This window comes from Drosophila busckii, chromosome X (genome assembly GCF_011750605.1).
Source record: "Drosophila busckii strain San Diego stock center, stock number 13000-0081.31 chromosome X, ASM1175060v1, whole genome shotgun sequence".
NCBI classification, from domain to species: Eukaryota; Metazoa; Arthropoda; class Insecta; order Diptera; family Drosophilidae; genus Drosophila; species Drosophila busckii.
Window position 1 is genome coordinate 20,554,787 of NC_046608.1, and position 17,031 is coordinate 20,571,817.

The 17,031-nt window shown below is 40.3% G+C and overlaps 3 protein-coding genes across 4 annotated transcripts; all 3 read right to left on the minus strand.

Annotated features, from left to right (window-relative positions):
• Positions 1 to 1,603: 1,603 nt before the first annotated feature.
• Positions 1,604 to 8,998, minus strand: LOC108606469 (transmembrane protein fend). Its single transcript, XM_017996597.1, has 5 exons — positions 8,861 to 8,998; positions 7,737 to 8,319; positions 3,623 to 3,670; positions 2,621 to 2,872; positions 1,604 to 2,526 (listed from the first exon to the last, which is right to left on the minus strand). The coding sequence occupies exons 2-5, from the start codon at positions 7,956 to 7,958 to the stop codon at positions 2,128 to 2,130; spliced, it is 921 nt and encodes a 306-aa protein (XP_017852086.1). The 5' UTR covers positions 7,959 to 8,319; positions 8,861 to 8,998; the 3' UTR covers positions 1,604 to 2,127.
• A 4,260-nt stretch (positions 8,999 to 13,258) lies between these two features.
• LOC108606825 (dnaJ homolog subfamily C member 22) lies at positions 13,259 to 15,058 on the minus strand. 2 transcript variants are annotated; one of them, XM_017997308.1, is made up of 2 exons: positions 14,754 to 15,058; positions 13,259 to 14,686 (listed from the first exon to the last, which is right to left on the minus strand). In XM_017997308.1, the coding sequence occupies exon 2, from the start codon at positions 14,676 to 14,678 to the stop codon at positions 13,488 to 13,490; it is 1,191 nt and encodes a 396-aa protein (XP_017852797.1). In that variant the 5' UTR covers positions 14,679 to 14,686; positions 14,754 to 15,058; the 3' UTR covers positions 13,259 to 13,487. The 2 variants fall into 2 exon arrangements, with proteins under 2 accessions (XP_017852797.1, XP_017852798.1); XM_017997309.1 differs by having other exon boundaries at positions 14,749 to 15,058.
• A 387-nt stretch (positions 15,059 to 15,445) lies between these two features.
• LOC108606826 (zinc finger C4H2 domain-containing protein) lies at positions 15,446 to 16,916 on the minus strand. Its single transcript, XM_017997310.1, has one exon. It carries the CDS (start codon positions 16,730 to 16,732, stop codon positions 15,734 to 15,736), a length of 999 nt encoding a protein of 332 aa, XP_017852799.1. The 5' UTR covers positions 16,733 to 16,916; the 3' UTR covers positions 15,446 to 15,733.
• Between the last annotated feature and the right edge of the window lie 115 nt (positions 16,917 to 17,031).

Below are 17,031 nucleotides of genomic sequence, written 5' to 3' on the forward strand. Positions count from 1 at the left end.
GGTTATTCAATGTGTTTTTTCTTCTGCTCCTTTTTTTTTTTTTTTTTGTTGAGGGTTACGAAAAAAATCAATGATTTTTGGTTAGTATAAGTATGGGCCCTTGGCAAGATGAAAACCCAAAATGCTGTGCAATAACAAATCAAATTATATATTTACATAATCAAATAATAATAAAAACAAAGTTTAGGCATAGAAAAAAAAAATTATATATGTATGTACTAGCTTAAGCCAAGACTTAACTAAAAGTATCGCGATAACGACAACGATAACGATAACATATGCTAGATTTCTCTCCTTATATATATATATTTATGTATATGTTGTTGTTTTTTTTTATGGATTTGTATATGCAAGCTTGTTATTTGTATATTAGTTAGTTAATTAATTAATTCAGACTCAACAAAAGCGCCTTGTACTATATACATAGCTTAGAATTTTATATACATATTTGTATATAGGAAATATGCATACATATATGTTTATGTATATATTTGTTGTATATAGTTGACAGTTTATATATGCGAGTAGTTTTGGTTAATTGCGTGGCTAACATTAAAGAAAAACTTTAAACAACTTCAAGTTGGTCCAATTGTATTTGTTATCGATAGTATTGATAACTAACGGTTGTTTAATGGCGCAGCGCTAATTGATGTACAGTTAGCCTCTTCAGTTAGAATTAGTAGTTATTAATTTTGTATGCTAAGTTTTGTTTTTGAACTAGATAAAGTGATAAATTTTAAGTATAAAAAAAAATACATATGAAAAAAATTTATGTTTAACTTATTGACTTTTTAATATATAAATATTTACAGGCTTTTTCTTCCAGCGCAAAGCAATTGAGTCAATTTTTTTTTTAATATGCTTGCAGTATTTAATTATTAGGAACATTAATTTATTTTGTTATAAATATTAACTGAATGCTGCAAACATATTTTTTAAATTCAGCACGCCGAAGTTTGTTGTATTTAGTTAATATTTGATCCATAATATTTATGCTTAACTTTTTGTTAATTTGTTCAAGTACATAATTTCATTTTATATAATATAATTATATATTTCAATAATATGTAGTTTACTTTCTTTCGCTTTGTGTTAATAATAATTGCATTACTTGTGTTTTTAGCTAGTTATAAACATTTAAAAAAATTTTAAAAATATGTAATTCGGTATTTTTTGATTTTTAGTTAATTTGAAAATGTTTTTTTTTTTTTGTTTAGAAAGAAGAACATTGTTTGGCGTTTTTAATATATGTTAAATGTTTTTGTATTTATGTTTAGTAAAGCGAGCAAAAAAATTGTTATGTTTATCCATAAATGTTTTGTATTTCCTTTGCATAAAATTTGTAACAATTTGTTGCATTTAGTTTAAGTTTTAATGATTTGTTTTTTTGTTTTTGGTGTATGTAGTTGATTGGCCCAGGCCACTAGGATTATATATAATATATATATATAACTGTGATATATATATATACATATATATGTTTACTGGACTCTATATATTTGTATATAGTAGGTGTATATTAGTAGTAGCACATATGTATATATATATATATAATATATATAATAATGACTTAGAGGCTACGAAAAAGATTAAAACTTAAATTTAATAATTTGAGCAAAACATTTGAGTTATCAACTTATTGTGTGTTGATAACTATATGTGGACTTGAATGTATATTATATAAGATAAGTTAGAGCGCTGCAATTTCAAGAAGAGCTGCCCGCAATCAGCAAGAGGAAGCGAACTTAAAAGCTAAACTATAATCAAAGTATCGATAGTATCGATAAATGTAGCGTAGCTATAGCTTGTATTTTTGTCTATTTGAAATGAATTGAAACGCAAGCTTACCCCTTACTAGGCTCACTTGCTCACTATTCCTCTTTCTGCTTTCTTCTTAATCCTTAGTCAACTCTTTCCATTGATTTACAGCGCTGTCCTAGACTTGCTCTATGTACAGGTTATTTTGGGGTTTTGCAGAATATCACATAGTCAGACATATACGAGACTACAAAAGTTTTGTCAATTTTAAATTAGTTGCTGCGCAGTTGGTTGCTTTAGTTTGTTTTTGGCATTTGATTTGTTCTACTTCTTATTCTTCTTCTTGTTGTTGTTGCTGTTGGGACTACTCTACACATGCAGCGTCGAGTTGTCCATGGAGAGCCGTGAACCGCGACGTCCGCTGAGCAACGAGGCTGTGTCCGCATCGAAGCCATTGCCATTGCCATCAGCTGCTGCCCGCTTGCGCTGTGGACGCAGAAACAGGAACATGACCAACAGCGCCAGGAAGAAGGCCAACGCACCAAAGGCCGGATATACCACGCTGCTCAGTTGGCTTGCCGTAGGCAGTACGCTGATTATATACACACGATCTGTTGGCCGTGCATGTGCCCCCCAGCTGTTTATTAATGTGCTTGTTGTTGTTGTTGTTGCTGCTGCAGCAGTTCCTGTGGCTGCTGCTCCTTTCAGCAGCAGCAGCTGATGTGTGTCCACGTTCAGCTTGAGCGAGCGTCGCATTAAGCCTGTCAGCTGTAAATATATAATGCATGTTTGAAAGTTAGCTTTGCTATAACTAACTAACATATATTTATATATATAACTGTCATTGATTTTGGGCACTCACCTTATGCTTACAGGTGACTTGTATATTGTAGACCGTATCCGGCCAGAGCGAGAGTTCGGCGCGCGCCGCATCTGTCAGCATGTTGCCCATGAGGCCACCGCCGGACACCTCCCAGGTGATCAGGCACTGGCGGGACGCATTCGCAATCAGCTCATCCCAGCCAATGTCGGTTAGCACCAGCGTGCCACGTCGCTGCGCCTTGTACACGCGCAAAGTAAATGGCGCCAATTGGCGCTGGCAGCTTTGCCAACACTATTGTTATAAAAAGAGCACAAGGATTAGCATTGCACAGGGCTTCACAGGGTTTCGGGTTACAAGCTACTGCTACCACTACCGCAAATTAGCTGCACCATTTCATTTCAGCAGCAACAAGAGCATTACACTCTGAACTTCTAACCACAGAGCGTAGCAATTCAATTCAATTCCACTTTGCTGCACGTTGCACATTACAGCAAACTGTACTTTTGTTATGTTTAGAAACCCAAGAGTTTAATTTGCAGCAGATAATTCTCGAACACAACAAGATAAGCTATGAGCTTGGCTTAGAGCTTTATAAAGCGCAAGTATATAGAATAATTTAGCGCCTCATCAGTATATAGAATGATTCTGCTAGAAACTCTGAATTTGGATTGAAAATCTTTGGAGCATCTTGTCTCGCCGAGCTTATGCCAACTGTTTCTTAAAAGAACTAAAAGCTGTCATTATTAAAGAATGGAAACAAGTGAATGTACAGTCAGGATAGTGCCCGGAATTGCGAAGAAGTGGAACTACAAAGGGTGTTCTATTTTATATGTTGAAGTCTGTTGGGCTTATATAAAAACTTTTGCTTGGAATATATTTTAAGCAATTCAGTTGCTTAGTCTCCCATTTATTTTACGCTCTTTATCTTATAATTTATAATAATGTATCTGCTCATCAGTCTGTATGGAATTGCGGCAGTAGAGCAATATGTTTCTGGTAATATACATAAGTGCGGAAAATTTGGTTATGGGTAGTACTTACATTACGGCAATCAACGTAATCCGTGCAATAATGCCAGTCCCTGGCAAACTGTAAGACAAGAAGAAGAAGAAGAAGAATAAGATAATGAGTAAGCAATGTGGGCGGAGAAATAAAGTGTGTGAGTTGAATAGACAAAAAAAAAGTTAGTTAGTGGGCGTGGCCTAATCGAATTTTAAGTAAGGCTAGCATAGCGAAAAAAAAAAGTAATCAGGCACAGAGAACGCCGCAGGACATGCCTAGGATAAAAGAGAGCACCAAGCATTACATTAGCAACAATAGGCGCAAATTTGTAACTGTTAAGAGAGAGAGAGAGAGAGGGAGAGGCATAGAGTATGTTGGCATAAATGACCGCAAAAGTAGAAGCAGAAAAAAAAAACTTTTGCATAGCGAATTGAAATTTTTACGCTGTGACTAACTGGACACCCCCCGCAGGATGCTTTAGTAACTTAGAAACAGAACGGTATGGGACGGTAAGGGACAGGACAGAATAGGACGCGACAGGACAGCCTCCTGCTTAGCCTTTGTCAACTGTCGCTTTAGTTACGGCCAGGCGACAGCTGAATCTCTGCTCATTCCATTTGCTCTTTGTGTCCGAAACGTTTCGTTTTCTGGTTTATGAATGAGCAAATGAATGAATGAATGTGCTGATGCGTACTGAAAGACAGACAGGACGACATAACGCTTTGACTTCTCTCCTGCTTCCTCTCTCTCTTTCTCTAAATGCACACCAGCAACATCTTCGCACACTTTGTCATCATTACAACAATGAAAGGCAGCAGCGGCGGCGGCGGCGGCGTCGGCAGCACGCAGGATAAACGAGCATGCCAAAAGCAAAGGCAGCTAAAATCGCAAAGACAACATATTTTACGCTCAATTGAATTTTTTGGCCTTTCGGCCTTTGCCTTCTCTGCTCTGCTCTGCTGTCCTCCCGGTTCGTGTGCGATAACCAACAACAAAGCGGCGGCCTTAACAAATGAAAGGACCCCTTCGTCGTCGTATCCTTCTCAAACGCTCTTAGCTCTCTACGATTTACAGCTGTGTGTGTGTCTGCCAAATCCAAATCCTGCTGCCAAGTGCGCGCTCAAACTAATTGTTATTGCAATTCGCCAATTTGTCAAAGCCTTAGAACTCTAGGGATAAAAATCTGTATGTAGAGCTATTGCATGACGGACGGACGAACGGACTGCTGGGCAGATGGACAAAGAGACAGATAGGGGGAGAGATTTGCGCACATAATTAGCCACAGCTTAAATATTTCTGTGAGAAAATAGCTCAAAATAAAGCAATTCATTTGGATTTGTGCACAAAACTATTTATTTTGAATATGTTCACAGTTTGTCGGGACTTAGGACATTGTTATAGACTTTAGTTAAGCTATAACATTACCGAAGTTCACTTTAGCACACCCACCAATTAACCATTAACTGTTCTTGCATTGTATTATTAATATTAAGCTCAAAAGGAAGAACACTTGCTTCGTAGGTAGTAGGAGAACTTGCATACCAAATATGAATGCTTTAGCTCTTCTGAGTTCTTCTGGCTCATACATACGGACGGACGGAAAAAAATAAGTAAGTATTAAAATAAAGAAATATACTATACGAACGATCACTAAACTATATATCGCACCTATCTCTATCTAAAGCAAACACACACACCTCTAGCTGTGGACATAGACAGAAGGACTAGCTGGACAGACGGACTTTATTGCCAAACATGCCATAGAAGCGCTGAAGTCGCACATTGCCTACGCTATTCCTCTTCCTCTCCCTGTCTCTCTCTAGCTATCCTGCTGTCCCTTTGTCTATCTCTCAGTTTTGTGGCCTACCTGGGAGCACTTTGTTGCCCTTTACTGTTGTTGTTGTTGTTGTTTTAATGTCTCGGAATCATATAAATTAAACGCAGGCAATGGTCAAACTTTTACATGCAATTGCCCACGGAATTGTACAAGGTTTTCACACCCAGGCCACATAAATTACACCTTCAGTTGAGTTGAAGTTTCCAGGTTCTCAGTTACAGTTACACTTTTTATGAGAGACACACACACACACCGAGAGAGTGCTACTGGCTGCTGACTTTACCTAGCAGAAAATGAACGATGAACTCAGCGCAGTCAACAAAGAGAGAGAGAGACGAGAGAAGAGAGATAGAGAATGCAAAACCACCAAAAAAGAAGTGTACCAAGCGGCAAGGCGGGGGGAAACGTGCTCCCAGCATAGACGCAAAAGGTCTTGCTGACAATTTCTTTATACTAGCACTAGCCCCCTCTCTCCTTCCATCCCCCCTCCGGCCATACGCTTTGTAGAACAAAGCAGCTGGGCATCTAAAAATTGAAGAAAAGTTGCTGGCAAAAAGTTTTTATGGTGTTAATTTGGCGCTGATTGAGCAACATTTTGTGGGTACGTCACACTCCCCGCTCACTCATACATAAGGCCATGCCCCCCTGCCAATGTCTCTCTCCCATACACACACACACACAGCGTTTCCTTGAGTCGGATTAAAGCCAGACGGCCGTGAAATTAGCTACAACTGCAACCCTTAAACCCTTAAGATTCATCGTTATGTTCAAGCAATTGCATTTGTTACAGGCACGGGCCGCCTTCATCTCCACTCCCCTCTGCTCTACACAAATCCCTTGCAATTTCCTTCAAAAGTAAATCCCTCACCTAAACTTATCACGTTCCGCATCAAACGCCAAAAAAAAAATCCATTGATTGAACTCAGTTCGGTATTTGAAAATCTTTTTCCCCTTGCACTTTATCTTTGCGCCTTGACCTTAATTAAAAGTAATTAGGGTTTCCCTTGACTGCTGTCAATTGGAAATTCTTTTAAGCATAAGCACTTAACCCTTTTATCAAACACACAAGAAATGAGAAATTTATGCAATTAGTCAAAAAAAATATTTGATTTCTTTTAGATCTTTGATTGAATTATAACGAAAAGAAAATGAAGATTTCTTTCTTTTATATTTCTTTGAATTTTGTTTATTGATAAGGCATAGAAATAAGATACACATGAAGGAACGAAATGACGAAAGCGCATTTGAGAAACGAAGCTTATCGAAAGAATATTTTATGTATTCTGAGAAGCGTAAGCTTAGAAGTTTGTCCAACTTCTTTATTCTTTTTATCATTTAGCTTAACTTATAGATTTATAGAGAAAGAGAAACGCAAATATATACATAGTAGTATGTATATCTGTGAAATCGAATACTGAGTACACTTTGTTTAAGAACAATTAACAAAAGAAGAAACACAAATCGAAAACTTGATTATAAATTGTAATTTAGTCAAAGATTATAGAATATACATATTGTATAACCAAAGCTACTTTTCTTCGAAAACTAATTCAACAGTTTATAGTTTTTACTTTTAATTAACTAATAGCAGACTAAACGCTGTTCACATATCTTAAACCAGTTTGCTCTAGCTAACAACAAATTAATCATTAACAACTTTTGTATGCTCGCCCTATTCATTTCGATTTGTTTTTATTGCTCTAGTTTTAGGCAAAAGGCACAGGGGACAGATGATGATGACTACTACTACTGTTGTTCTTGTTGCTTCCTCATCTTCTCTCATTATAATAATTGTATTAGGCAGCGGCAGCGGCTATGACTGGCATGGACCACCCAGTTAACATTGTCAACCCAAGACAAAAAACGAAAAAATATAATAAGAAATTAGAAAACCGGTAACTAAAAGCAACGCGAGCGAGCTACCTGAGCAGCAACAACAAACGTAAACGCAAACGCAAGAAGATGTCAGCAAGTAGATAAAAAGGGCATAAAAAACGTGTCCCTTGTGAGAACGCGTACTCTGCCATCCCCCCCACTCCAACTCCAACTCTACCTCCTACTCTTGGGCCTGGCTTGTCAGTGTCAGTGTCCATTGTCCATTGTCATTGCCGAACTGCAAGCGTATAAAGCAGAGACAGAGAGACCGGAGGCAGAGAGGCAAAGCGACGCCTTTGCTAACCTTGAAGTTTGACAGCACAGTCGACAGCGCAGTCAGCACAAGTGTCTATCAAGTGCGTCTTAGTCGCTGTTCAAGTGCGTTCAACGTCTGTCGCTGAGTTACAGTGGACACATGGTTTAAAGGTTAATGTTGCTTACCTGCTGATAACAGCTTTGGCGGCATCTGCTTAACTGCTTGTTGTTGTTGTTGCTGTTGCTGTCGCTAGTAGCAGCAAATGGCGTCTGCGTTGACTGCACTTGGGCAGCAGCAGCAGCGGCGGCGGCGGCGGCAGCAGCAGCATCTGGCGTTGGCAGCGTTGATGCCTGGGCGTAAACTAGGAGTAGCAACAACCAGGCTATCATTGCAATTGACTGCAACATTGCTCAAGTGGGCGTGGCTGCTTTGGTAGCGTGGGCGTGGGCGTTTACCAATTGATTAATTGATTGATTTTTTGTTCTGCCTTTTTAGTTACGTTACGTTTGTTTCATTTGTATTTGTTTATTTTGGTATCAAGTGCTCTTGTTACAGCAGCAGCAGCGGCTGCTGCTCTTTCTACTTCTACTTCTGCTTCTCCTTCTTCTGCTGCTCACAAAAGTGTCAACAACGTTAATGTTATTGACCATGCGTGCATTTGTGCATGTTTCTGTTTTTTTTTTGTTTTTTTTTTTAGTTTCTTCTTTTCGTGTTTTGCGCTTGTTGCGAATTTTTTTTATTCAGTTTCCAACGAAAAACGTTAAGTCTCTGCTTCACATATGTATACACATGAATATGTGTTTGTGTGTATGTATGTATGAAAATTTAGCAACATGCACAACTGAGAAGAGCGTGAAACGTCGAGAGCAAAGGCGCGCGCTATTAATTGTAACTGTAAACTGTTCTCCTTAATGTTGCTTTATTTTGTTTTGTGTTTAATGCGCCTGCTAACACCAGGGCTGGAGCGGGTTAGTCACAACAAGAAATGTAAACGCTCCTGCTGACTGCTAACGCCGACCTCAGCATCCGACTTTGACTTCGTACTTAATTTTGATTTCGATTTTGTAGCAGCTAGCTTTGTTGTATATGCATGTATTCTCAGGTATTTAACTGTAGTTGTAGTTGTTGTTCTTGGCACTGGCACTGGCACCATAACAAAAGCACAAACAAACAACAAATAAACAACACGACAATGGCAAACAACACACACAAACACACAGAGTATGCCTTTACTGCTAACTAGAGCAGCGCTGCAGCAGCGACAGATAAAAAAAAATATAGTAGGAAGAATAATAATAACAGCAACTACTGCACGAAATGTACACACGGCACGTCACGACACGAATTGTCTCCTTGTATATGATAAAACGACGAAGGTAGTATTTTAAAGGCGAAAACTCAGGCGACAACCAACGCCGTCGAGGATAAATGCTGCACTAACGGTAAACGAAAACTGAAACAGAAACTGAGCCTCAGCCACGAGATAACACCATGCGACACACACACACACACTAACTCAGACGCGCGCTATTGCTTGCTCTCACACAGCTGAGCGAGCACAAAAAAAGGGCTGCTGCTCTCGCGCTAAATGTGGCTTGAAAATAGCCAAGTATTAGTTTTTTCTTTAATTCAGCGTTTGCATTTGCTATTTGCTTTAGTATTAAAAATTAAAGGCATGCGCTTAAAACGTATATTACTTATAATGCATTTTATATCATATAAAATAATAGACTTAATTGAAAATTTACCTTGTATGTAATATATGTCTTTAATTGATTTTGTTAGCAAATTTAGCTATTCTTAGCTGCCATAAATAGCTCAGCACTATCGTTGTGATGTGTGCGTGTCGTACTATCGCAAGGTCGTGTCTAAGCTGAGCTAAAATTTGAAAAATTTAACAATTTATAATAAAAATGTTGCTTTAAAAATGCTAACTAAAAAGTAAATTAAAAATTTTTATATATTAGCTAAACTTGTCATCGCTAAATAAAGAGCGCAGGACGCACAAGTTCAGCTAAAGTTTCGTCCCGGCCTAGGACACACATACATATAACGTGTGTGTGTGTGTATGTGTTGGTGGTTGCTGCTGCTGTTTCGCAGTGTTCGCGCTTCGCACGGGCTTCGGTTTGACTTTGATGCTCATGATGCTGATGAGCACAAAAAGGAGTGGGAAGAGTGGGAAAGGGGCATAACAATGAGCGGGAATGAGCTATAGCCAGGGCTAAGGCCTTAGCTTTGGGATATACACACACATACATATATTATGTATGTATGTATGTTGTGCATTGGTGGTGAGCACCCTTAACCTCGCTCCCTATCCAATGCTAAAACCCCCTGCCACTGACATTCTCCGCACTCGCATGCAGATGAATCAAAGCAGCCGCTGATTATAGCAACAATATGGAAATGCCGCTGCTCTCTAACGGATTGCCATTGCCTTAGGTTATATAGGGGCATTGTTTATTTATATGCTATGCACATGTATGTATGTGTGTGTGTGCATGTATATGTGCATATGTGTGTGTGCGTTTGGTTTTTATAACTTCCATTTGGCAAAGCATAGTAAATTCTTTCAAAGCGTGTACTACATTTATTATTTAAGCCACGCTCTACACTCACTCTCTCTCTTTCTCTGTCGTTCTCGCTCTCTCAGTCGCTTTGGCTTAGCTATCTAGCTTTGCTTTTATGCACATTGTTCTACGCCTTGCTGTCTGCCTGCGCCGTATTAGCCTCTGCACTGTTAGTGTTGTTGATACCACTTTGTTACCCGGCATTCCGCTTTTGTTACACACGCCGTGTGCTCTTGCTTCCCTCTAAGCCCATAACAACAACAACAACAACAACAACAACAAGAACAACAGCAGCAACAGCAGTAGCAACAATAACAAGAGCAAAAACAACCGCTTTATTTGCATATTTTGACTTTTATGCGGCAAAAATATTACTGCGCCGCGCTGCTGCCAGCAAACAAACAGACAGTCAGCCCCCCTCTCCACGCACTCCTAACTACCAAAATAAAGTAGTACCCCCCTTAACGCCATCTCCTGCTCCAGTGCATTGAAGCACCCTTAGTTTTTTGCGCCCGCTAAAAAGAAAACTCTAAATGAAATGCCAAAGAAAAAACGCCAAAAAAAATAAAGGCAGCAACTTTATTCCATTTGCGCTACACCGCCCTTCATGCCCGCTTGCTGCCCCCTTGATGTTAATATTTGTAGCTACATAAGTTGTCTGCAAAGTTTGAAATTCTGCGGCTGCCTTTATAACTCAATTGCAACATGTTGCATGCGGCAAAATTTGCCAAACAAAAAACAACTAAACAAATTACAAAAAAAAAATAAAATTTAAGGCCAAAAAAGGGCAACATAAATAGCAATAATCATTAAGCTGTAATCTATGCATTTTTGTAATGTTTGATTTTTTTTTTTAAAGATTCTTTTCTGCTTAAGCCTATTTCAAGGCGCAGAATTTTAAAACTTTTGGCATTGTTTTGAGAAACAAAATATTTTGTTTGTTAATTATTTCCATAGAACTTTAAAATTAGTTCCTTTGTTAGTTTTAGCATTAAAAGCAATTAAAAATAGATATCAAAGCGTAGCAGCCTGTGGGCTAAATTATAAAAAGCTGCACACACACACACAAAGTAAAAAGAAAAAAGCTTAAAAAAGAGCAACCCAAACATGAAAATAAAAGCAAGTGGACGGACAACAAGAAGAGAGTAAGGGCTTTATATTTTTTGCTGTCAAAATTTATGCGCCCATGGCGTGCTATTTTTGCAGTGGCTTCAAAACTTTTTTAAAGCAAAAACAACAAATAGATAGGGAAAAATTTTCTCATTTTTGTGACAGCCGCAATTGACTTTTGCTGTGGGTAGTAGTAGCTGCCCACCAAAGTAGTTACATGGGGGCAGATGCGGGCCAGTTATTAAAAGCCGCTTTACACTAATTTAATGTCGTTTTGTTTTAAGTTTGATTTACGGGTATAAGCCAAAAGTTTGTGCCTCTCAATGAGCAACATCCGTTGCATATCTAAATATAAAAATCACTGTGTGCACACAATGAAAAATTCATTAAGACAAATTCAAAAATTCCTTAAAATTAGCCAAAGATCAAAACAACAACAGGCAGCAAAAAAAAAACTCAAGCACTATAATTAATGGAATTTCTGAACTCTCAGTGCAAGTGCATTACATTTCATTGATGCTATGTCCCAGAGTGTCTTCGCTTTAGTCCTCATGCCCCAGCTCCATGCCCCAAGTAACAAAAATAGAGCAATTTACATTATTCACATATGTACGCGTTGAATTTCGCTTAATGAATTGCACACAAGTTGCCAAGAAATTGCAGCAACAAGAACAAAGCAACATGCAACAGTTAAAAAGTGGCATGCAACATGTAAATGTAAATAAATATATTTGAGCTTGGCTGACAGTTTAAAAGCAAGCGAATGTCACATTCCAGTTTAAAACGGTTTAACAATATATTTTTTAAATTATTAAAACTCTTAACTATTTATTTGTGGCATGCAAAAGTGTAAGCAACTATTTTGAAGTAAGTGTATAAGTACTTTTGTCTGTGCGCGTCTGGCACTTGATCTAAAAACAAGCCGATATTGCTACCGATACTGCAGCATCTAAGGAATGAATGGGGCGACGCACGCACTCCCCACCTGCCCCCCACTATGGACTGTCTAAGAGCAGCTGCTCGCTGGCAGCAGACTGTCTGGTGCAATGGGGTTGGAGCCAAAAGTTAATGCAAAATAGCATTTGCATTCATGCCCAATGCGTCGTCAGGCCCAGGCCCCTCCGAGCCCTGCTGCCCACACCATGTGCCAAACTAACCACAACGTGCAACAGCTGTGCTGATTCGCAATTTTTCGTTGTCAAAAAATATGTGTGCCATAACTCATGTCACCTCTCACACTCACTCTCTCTCTCTTTCTATCTCGCTCCCAACACTTTGCTGTTCATTAAAAGTATAGCAAACTCCCCAGCAGTTTATCCCACTCCAAGCGCTCTGTCGTCCAAACAATTGCAACAGTTCGTTGAGCTTCCGTTTCGCATTTTTGATTGTCTATCTGCGCATATGGTCAGCTCATTGTCTCGCCCTCTCGCTCTGTCTTTCTCTAGCGAGCTCGCTTAGTTTCCCATTACCATTGCTCATTTACTCATCATCTTTTGTACGTGATGCATCTATCATAGCATATGTATGGTATGTATGCGTACCCTTTGGGGATGAACTGCAAAATTGTTTTGGGACGTGTAGCGAACCCACCACTCCCACCTACCACACCCACCCCTGCCACCTTTTATCAGTTGCTGCAAGGCATTAACGCATTATCAAAGGCAAAGTGCGTTGAGTTTGCGGCTCAATTGCTCAAGTGCAGTGCGAGACTTCATCAAAATGTCATTGGGCTATCATTTCCTAGAGCGAGAGAGAGAGAGAGAGAGTTGGCAAGTGGAAATGGAGAATGCTATGGTGTACATCTGTACACATACCAAGCCGCTGGGCATAAAACAAATCATTTCAATCGGACAAAGAGTGCGGGGGCAACTATCAGTGGTTGGTGTTATCAACGACTCCCTTAAAGCTGCAGATGCTGCAGAGATTTTGAAAAGCTACAAGTTCTAGAGAATTACAGCACTTTGCTTTTATACTACATACAAAAATTGTTATGTAAATAACATATATATAACTTGTAGTTTGTTATTTAGACTTGCTTAAGAGCTTAACGTTTTTTGTTTTTTATTGCCTTCGCGTGAGGCGTCAATTATTGAATTCGTTGCGCTAAGTACGCTCTGGATTCGTCATATATATGTTTAGGTTATTAAACTAAAGCTAACAATTAACATGTAAAAGCAATAAATATTACAAAGAAAATTAAAAAAAAAGCGAGCATACAATTTTAAGCACGACTTGGACTTGAACTTGAACTGGGACTTAGATTACAATGGGCGCATCGTCCTCATTGAACTGTTTGTTTTTGCGTCGACGACTTGATTTGATTTTGCTGAGCACACTATATGCCTGCTGTATATCAATGAACCGTTGGTGTGCCTGCGCACGCAATGCCTCGTCCTTGACCTTATCGGGATGATTCTCCTTGGAGAGCTTACGATAGGCGGCAGTTATCTCTGACTGCGAGGCAGTGGCACTCACACCCAACACCTTGTAGGCATTGCGCTCACCATCCACGTCCATGCTTTCAAATACTTCGCGCCAGGTTTCATACCAGCCATGATGTTGCGCATAGTTATAAGTATCCAGCAGCGCTTGCTTAAGATCTGTCCACCAGGCAGAGGCGAGGAAATTGTGCAAGGCCTCGTGCAGCGGCACCTCGCCGCCATCCTCGTCGGTAATGGTGCCATTGAAGAAGACAACACAGCCCCAGATGCTGAAGTAAATGCAGAGCGCGCCAGTAAACTTCAGAGTGCGTTCCGCAGCGCCGCGTCGAGCAGGCGGCGTGCGTCGCCACTGCTTGGAAAGCACATCAAAAGCCCAGGCAGACACAAGCGCTGTCAGCAGCAGACTATAGGTTTCATCATAGATCAGATAGCGCATAGGATAGGCTGCCAAGGCAGCGAGCAGCGAATGCCACCAAACGCCACATTCACGTCCAACGTTGCCCACAAGCCAGACGCCCAGGGACACGCCCACGGGTATAAGCCAGTGCAGAAAGCTCATATCCAGGCCAAACAACGGATTAGGCGGTATAGCCGAAGCGAGCAGTTGGCCAAACAGATAGCCTATCATGATCTGTCCCAGAAAACGCTTTGCGGCATAAGGCGGGCGCGCATAGAGCTGCAGCTTGGCCACATACTGTTGCACAAAGACAGGATCTTCATTGGCATCGCGCACATATTGTGGTATCATAAAAATCTCACTCAGCCAGCCAATGCCCATGTAGCCGCCTAGAGTGCACCACCAGATAAACGCATGGCGATCCCTATGCAAGTAGAGATGATGCAGTCCAAAGAGGCCGCCAACTAGCCACAGTATATAGGCTATGGTTACAGATTTCTTTGGTGGCAGCGCATTGGCGTCGCGTACTTTTCCACCACGTAGCTTCTTATGTTTCTGGACCTCCTCGCCTTGACCCACATTATGCGACATGGTTTGCTTAGTACCCATAATATTCACTAACAATTAAATATTTGTAGGAATTATTATTGGTCGAAATTTATAAATTTTACAAACTTACCTTACCTTAATTCTGTATTTCACCTTCTTGTTCGTCTGCGCGACTGCGCTCTAAAACTTTCTCTTTTCACAAATTCTACGCACGCAGCGACAACACCAACAACAACAAGTGCAAGGCACTGGCACCAAAACACAGTTATAAACGCGACGCTCTGATGCGTTTAAATCTTATTGGTTCTCAGCTGCAGGCTCTCTCTCTTTCTTTCCCTCAGCCTCTTTTAATTTATATTGCACGCTCTTTAACACGTAATTCTACACACTTATATTTGTTTATTTCTTATGCGCTTCTTTTTTTAGTTGTTACTTGCTCAGCGTACTTTCTTTAAATGTTGTTTGTCGTTCTTGCTTTTAAGCCAAGTTTTCTTTTTCCGCGATCTGGCAGCACTGCATCTGCTCAAATGAGTGTTGTGCTTCGATCGTTAGAAAAAAAGCTGTCGCCTGCTGGTCACCAGTGAACAGTGCAGCTAATTTAGCAATTTTCACGTCAGATGTGTCTTTTTTTACAAGTTATTCTTCAAATCAGTTATTACTCTGGCAAGTTATCGAACAGACAAGCTTACTTTGCTGCGTTTTGGTAATGCTGTCACTGCCCTTTCAAAATATGCGCGTTGATCGTTTGAAAATAAATAACGATTTATTTTTATATAATTTTTTATTTAATTGCATGCTTAGTTGTAGTTATACAAAAAAAAAAAATTGTAATTTTAATTTGACACATTAAGCTTAGTTTGTAGTGAAAAATATGAGAGAACCTATAAACTAGCTGTGTTGAGAAACAAGTTTTTAATACTTTTGTATGCTTTTTTTAAATGAGAGTGACGGGGCGTCGGCAAGGGGCGTGCAGGGAGATTACTACTGAAATTGTACATTACTTAGCTTAAAAAAGGAGCTCGGAGATTGTTTTTAAGCTTGTCTGTATGTTTTGCACTCCCTTAAAATAAACTGGCGACACCCCTGATGAGTGAGTTTGGGTGCCCAAAATGTACTTAATTGTTCTTCTTCTTGGGCTTTTTTGGATTGCGTGAACGAGACTTAGCCTTACATAGGGGACAAATGGGCGCATTCCGGTGGATTTGTTGGTGACAGGACAAACACGACTTCATAGGAGGCGGCTGTTGTCGCAGATTCACATTGAAATCTGAGCGAAACGATGGATGATGACCAATACCAATCGAGGGCGACTGCTGCAGGCGATTTGTAGCCGACGGTGGCGGTGGGGGCGGTGCGGAGAAATCGCTTTTACCCAAACGTGCAGCAGCTACAGCTGCTGCGGCTGCAGCGCCAGCGCTTCCAGCTGCACCCGGCGGTGCTGGTGGCATGAAAGCATGGCCAGCTGCTCCTCCGCCACCGCCACCACTTTGCACTGAGCCACCGCCTCCACCGCCAGCGTTGCCCGAGTTGGGTGGTAATGTTGTGACCGTTGCCTCTGGCATGAGTGCATGCCGTGCGTGTGGCCGTGCTAAGGATGAGGGCTGTGTGGCTGCAGCCGCTGCCGCAGCTGCTGCTGCTGCCGCCGCCGCAGATTGTGCAGCAACTTTGAGAAAGTTTGTCTGAAAGCGATCCTTGGATATGGGGCTACCCTCTTCCTCATGTAGATCACGCAGCGGGCTTAGGCCTAGATAATCACGTCGCATGTGATCGATTTGATATTTAAGCGCCAGATATTCCTCATAGACGCGATTGGCCATGTCAAACGAGCGTGTTTGATTCTCCTTAGTCTGCTTTATGATGTTCTCCATGTCGTTGATATCCGCGTGTATTTGACGCAGCTCCTCCACATGGGACATTTTTTCCTCGAGCAGATGCTCCATCTCCTTGCGGTACTCGTCCAGGCATTTCTCCTCATCATCGCTCAGCTTTACCTCCTTTATGATGCGTACCTTAAGCTTTTCCAGCGCTAACGTTTTGTCGCGTATATCCTTAATGGCTTCCAATTTAGCATAATAGTGGCGCTCATTAGAGCTTGAAATCTCGCTGGTTGCCATTTTAACGCTTCTCCCTTCCCTGATTTATATTTAGAGTTACTTCTTAGCTCAAGATGCTCGTAAAACTGTTAGAATATGTGAGCAGTTGATGCTTTTCAGTATTAAAATTAACTTTGCAACGCGGGGATGCAACTTTTCATTGAATTATATTTATTTTTGTATGCGTTTTTCACTTTTGCTTTGTGTATTTCTTACCAGGGATGCATTAAAAACTTAAGGGCTGAGCAAGCAATATTAAGCATCGATACCTACGCTACTCTTAGCTATTTTGCCTCTAAGTCTAGCTATTTAAATGCAAT

Excerpts from the sequence above, each read along its gene's own strand:
- LOC108606469 (XM_017996597.1), bottom strand. The coding sequence starts at position 7,958 with ATGTTGCAGTCAATTGCAATGATAGCCTGGTTGTTGCTACTCCTAGTT. Across the intron at positions 3,671-7,736 it reads GCCAAAGCTGTTATCAGCAG|TTTGCCAGGGACTGGCATTA; the intron begins GTAAGCAACATT and ends CTTGTCTTACAG. Across the intron at positions 2,873-3,622 it reads ATTACGTTGATTGCCGTAAT|TGTTGGCAAAGCTGCCAGCG; the intron begins GTAAGTACTACC and ends TTATAACAATAG.
- LOC108606825 (XM_017997308.1), bottom strand. The coding sequence starts at position 14,678 with ATGGGTACTAAGCAAACCATGTCGCATAATGTGGGTCAAGGCGAGGAG.
- LOC108606826 (XM_017997310.1), bottom strand. The coding sequence starts at position 16,732 with ATGGCAACCAGCGAGATTTCAAGCTCTAATGAGCGCCACTATTATGCT.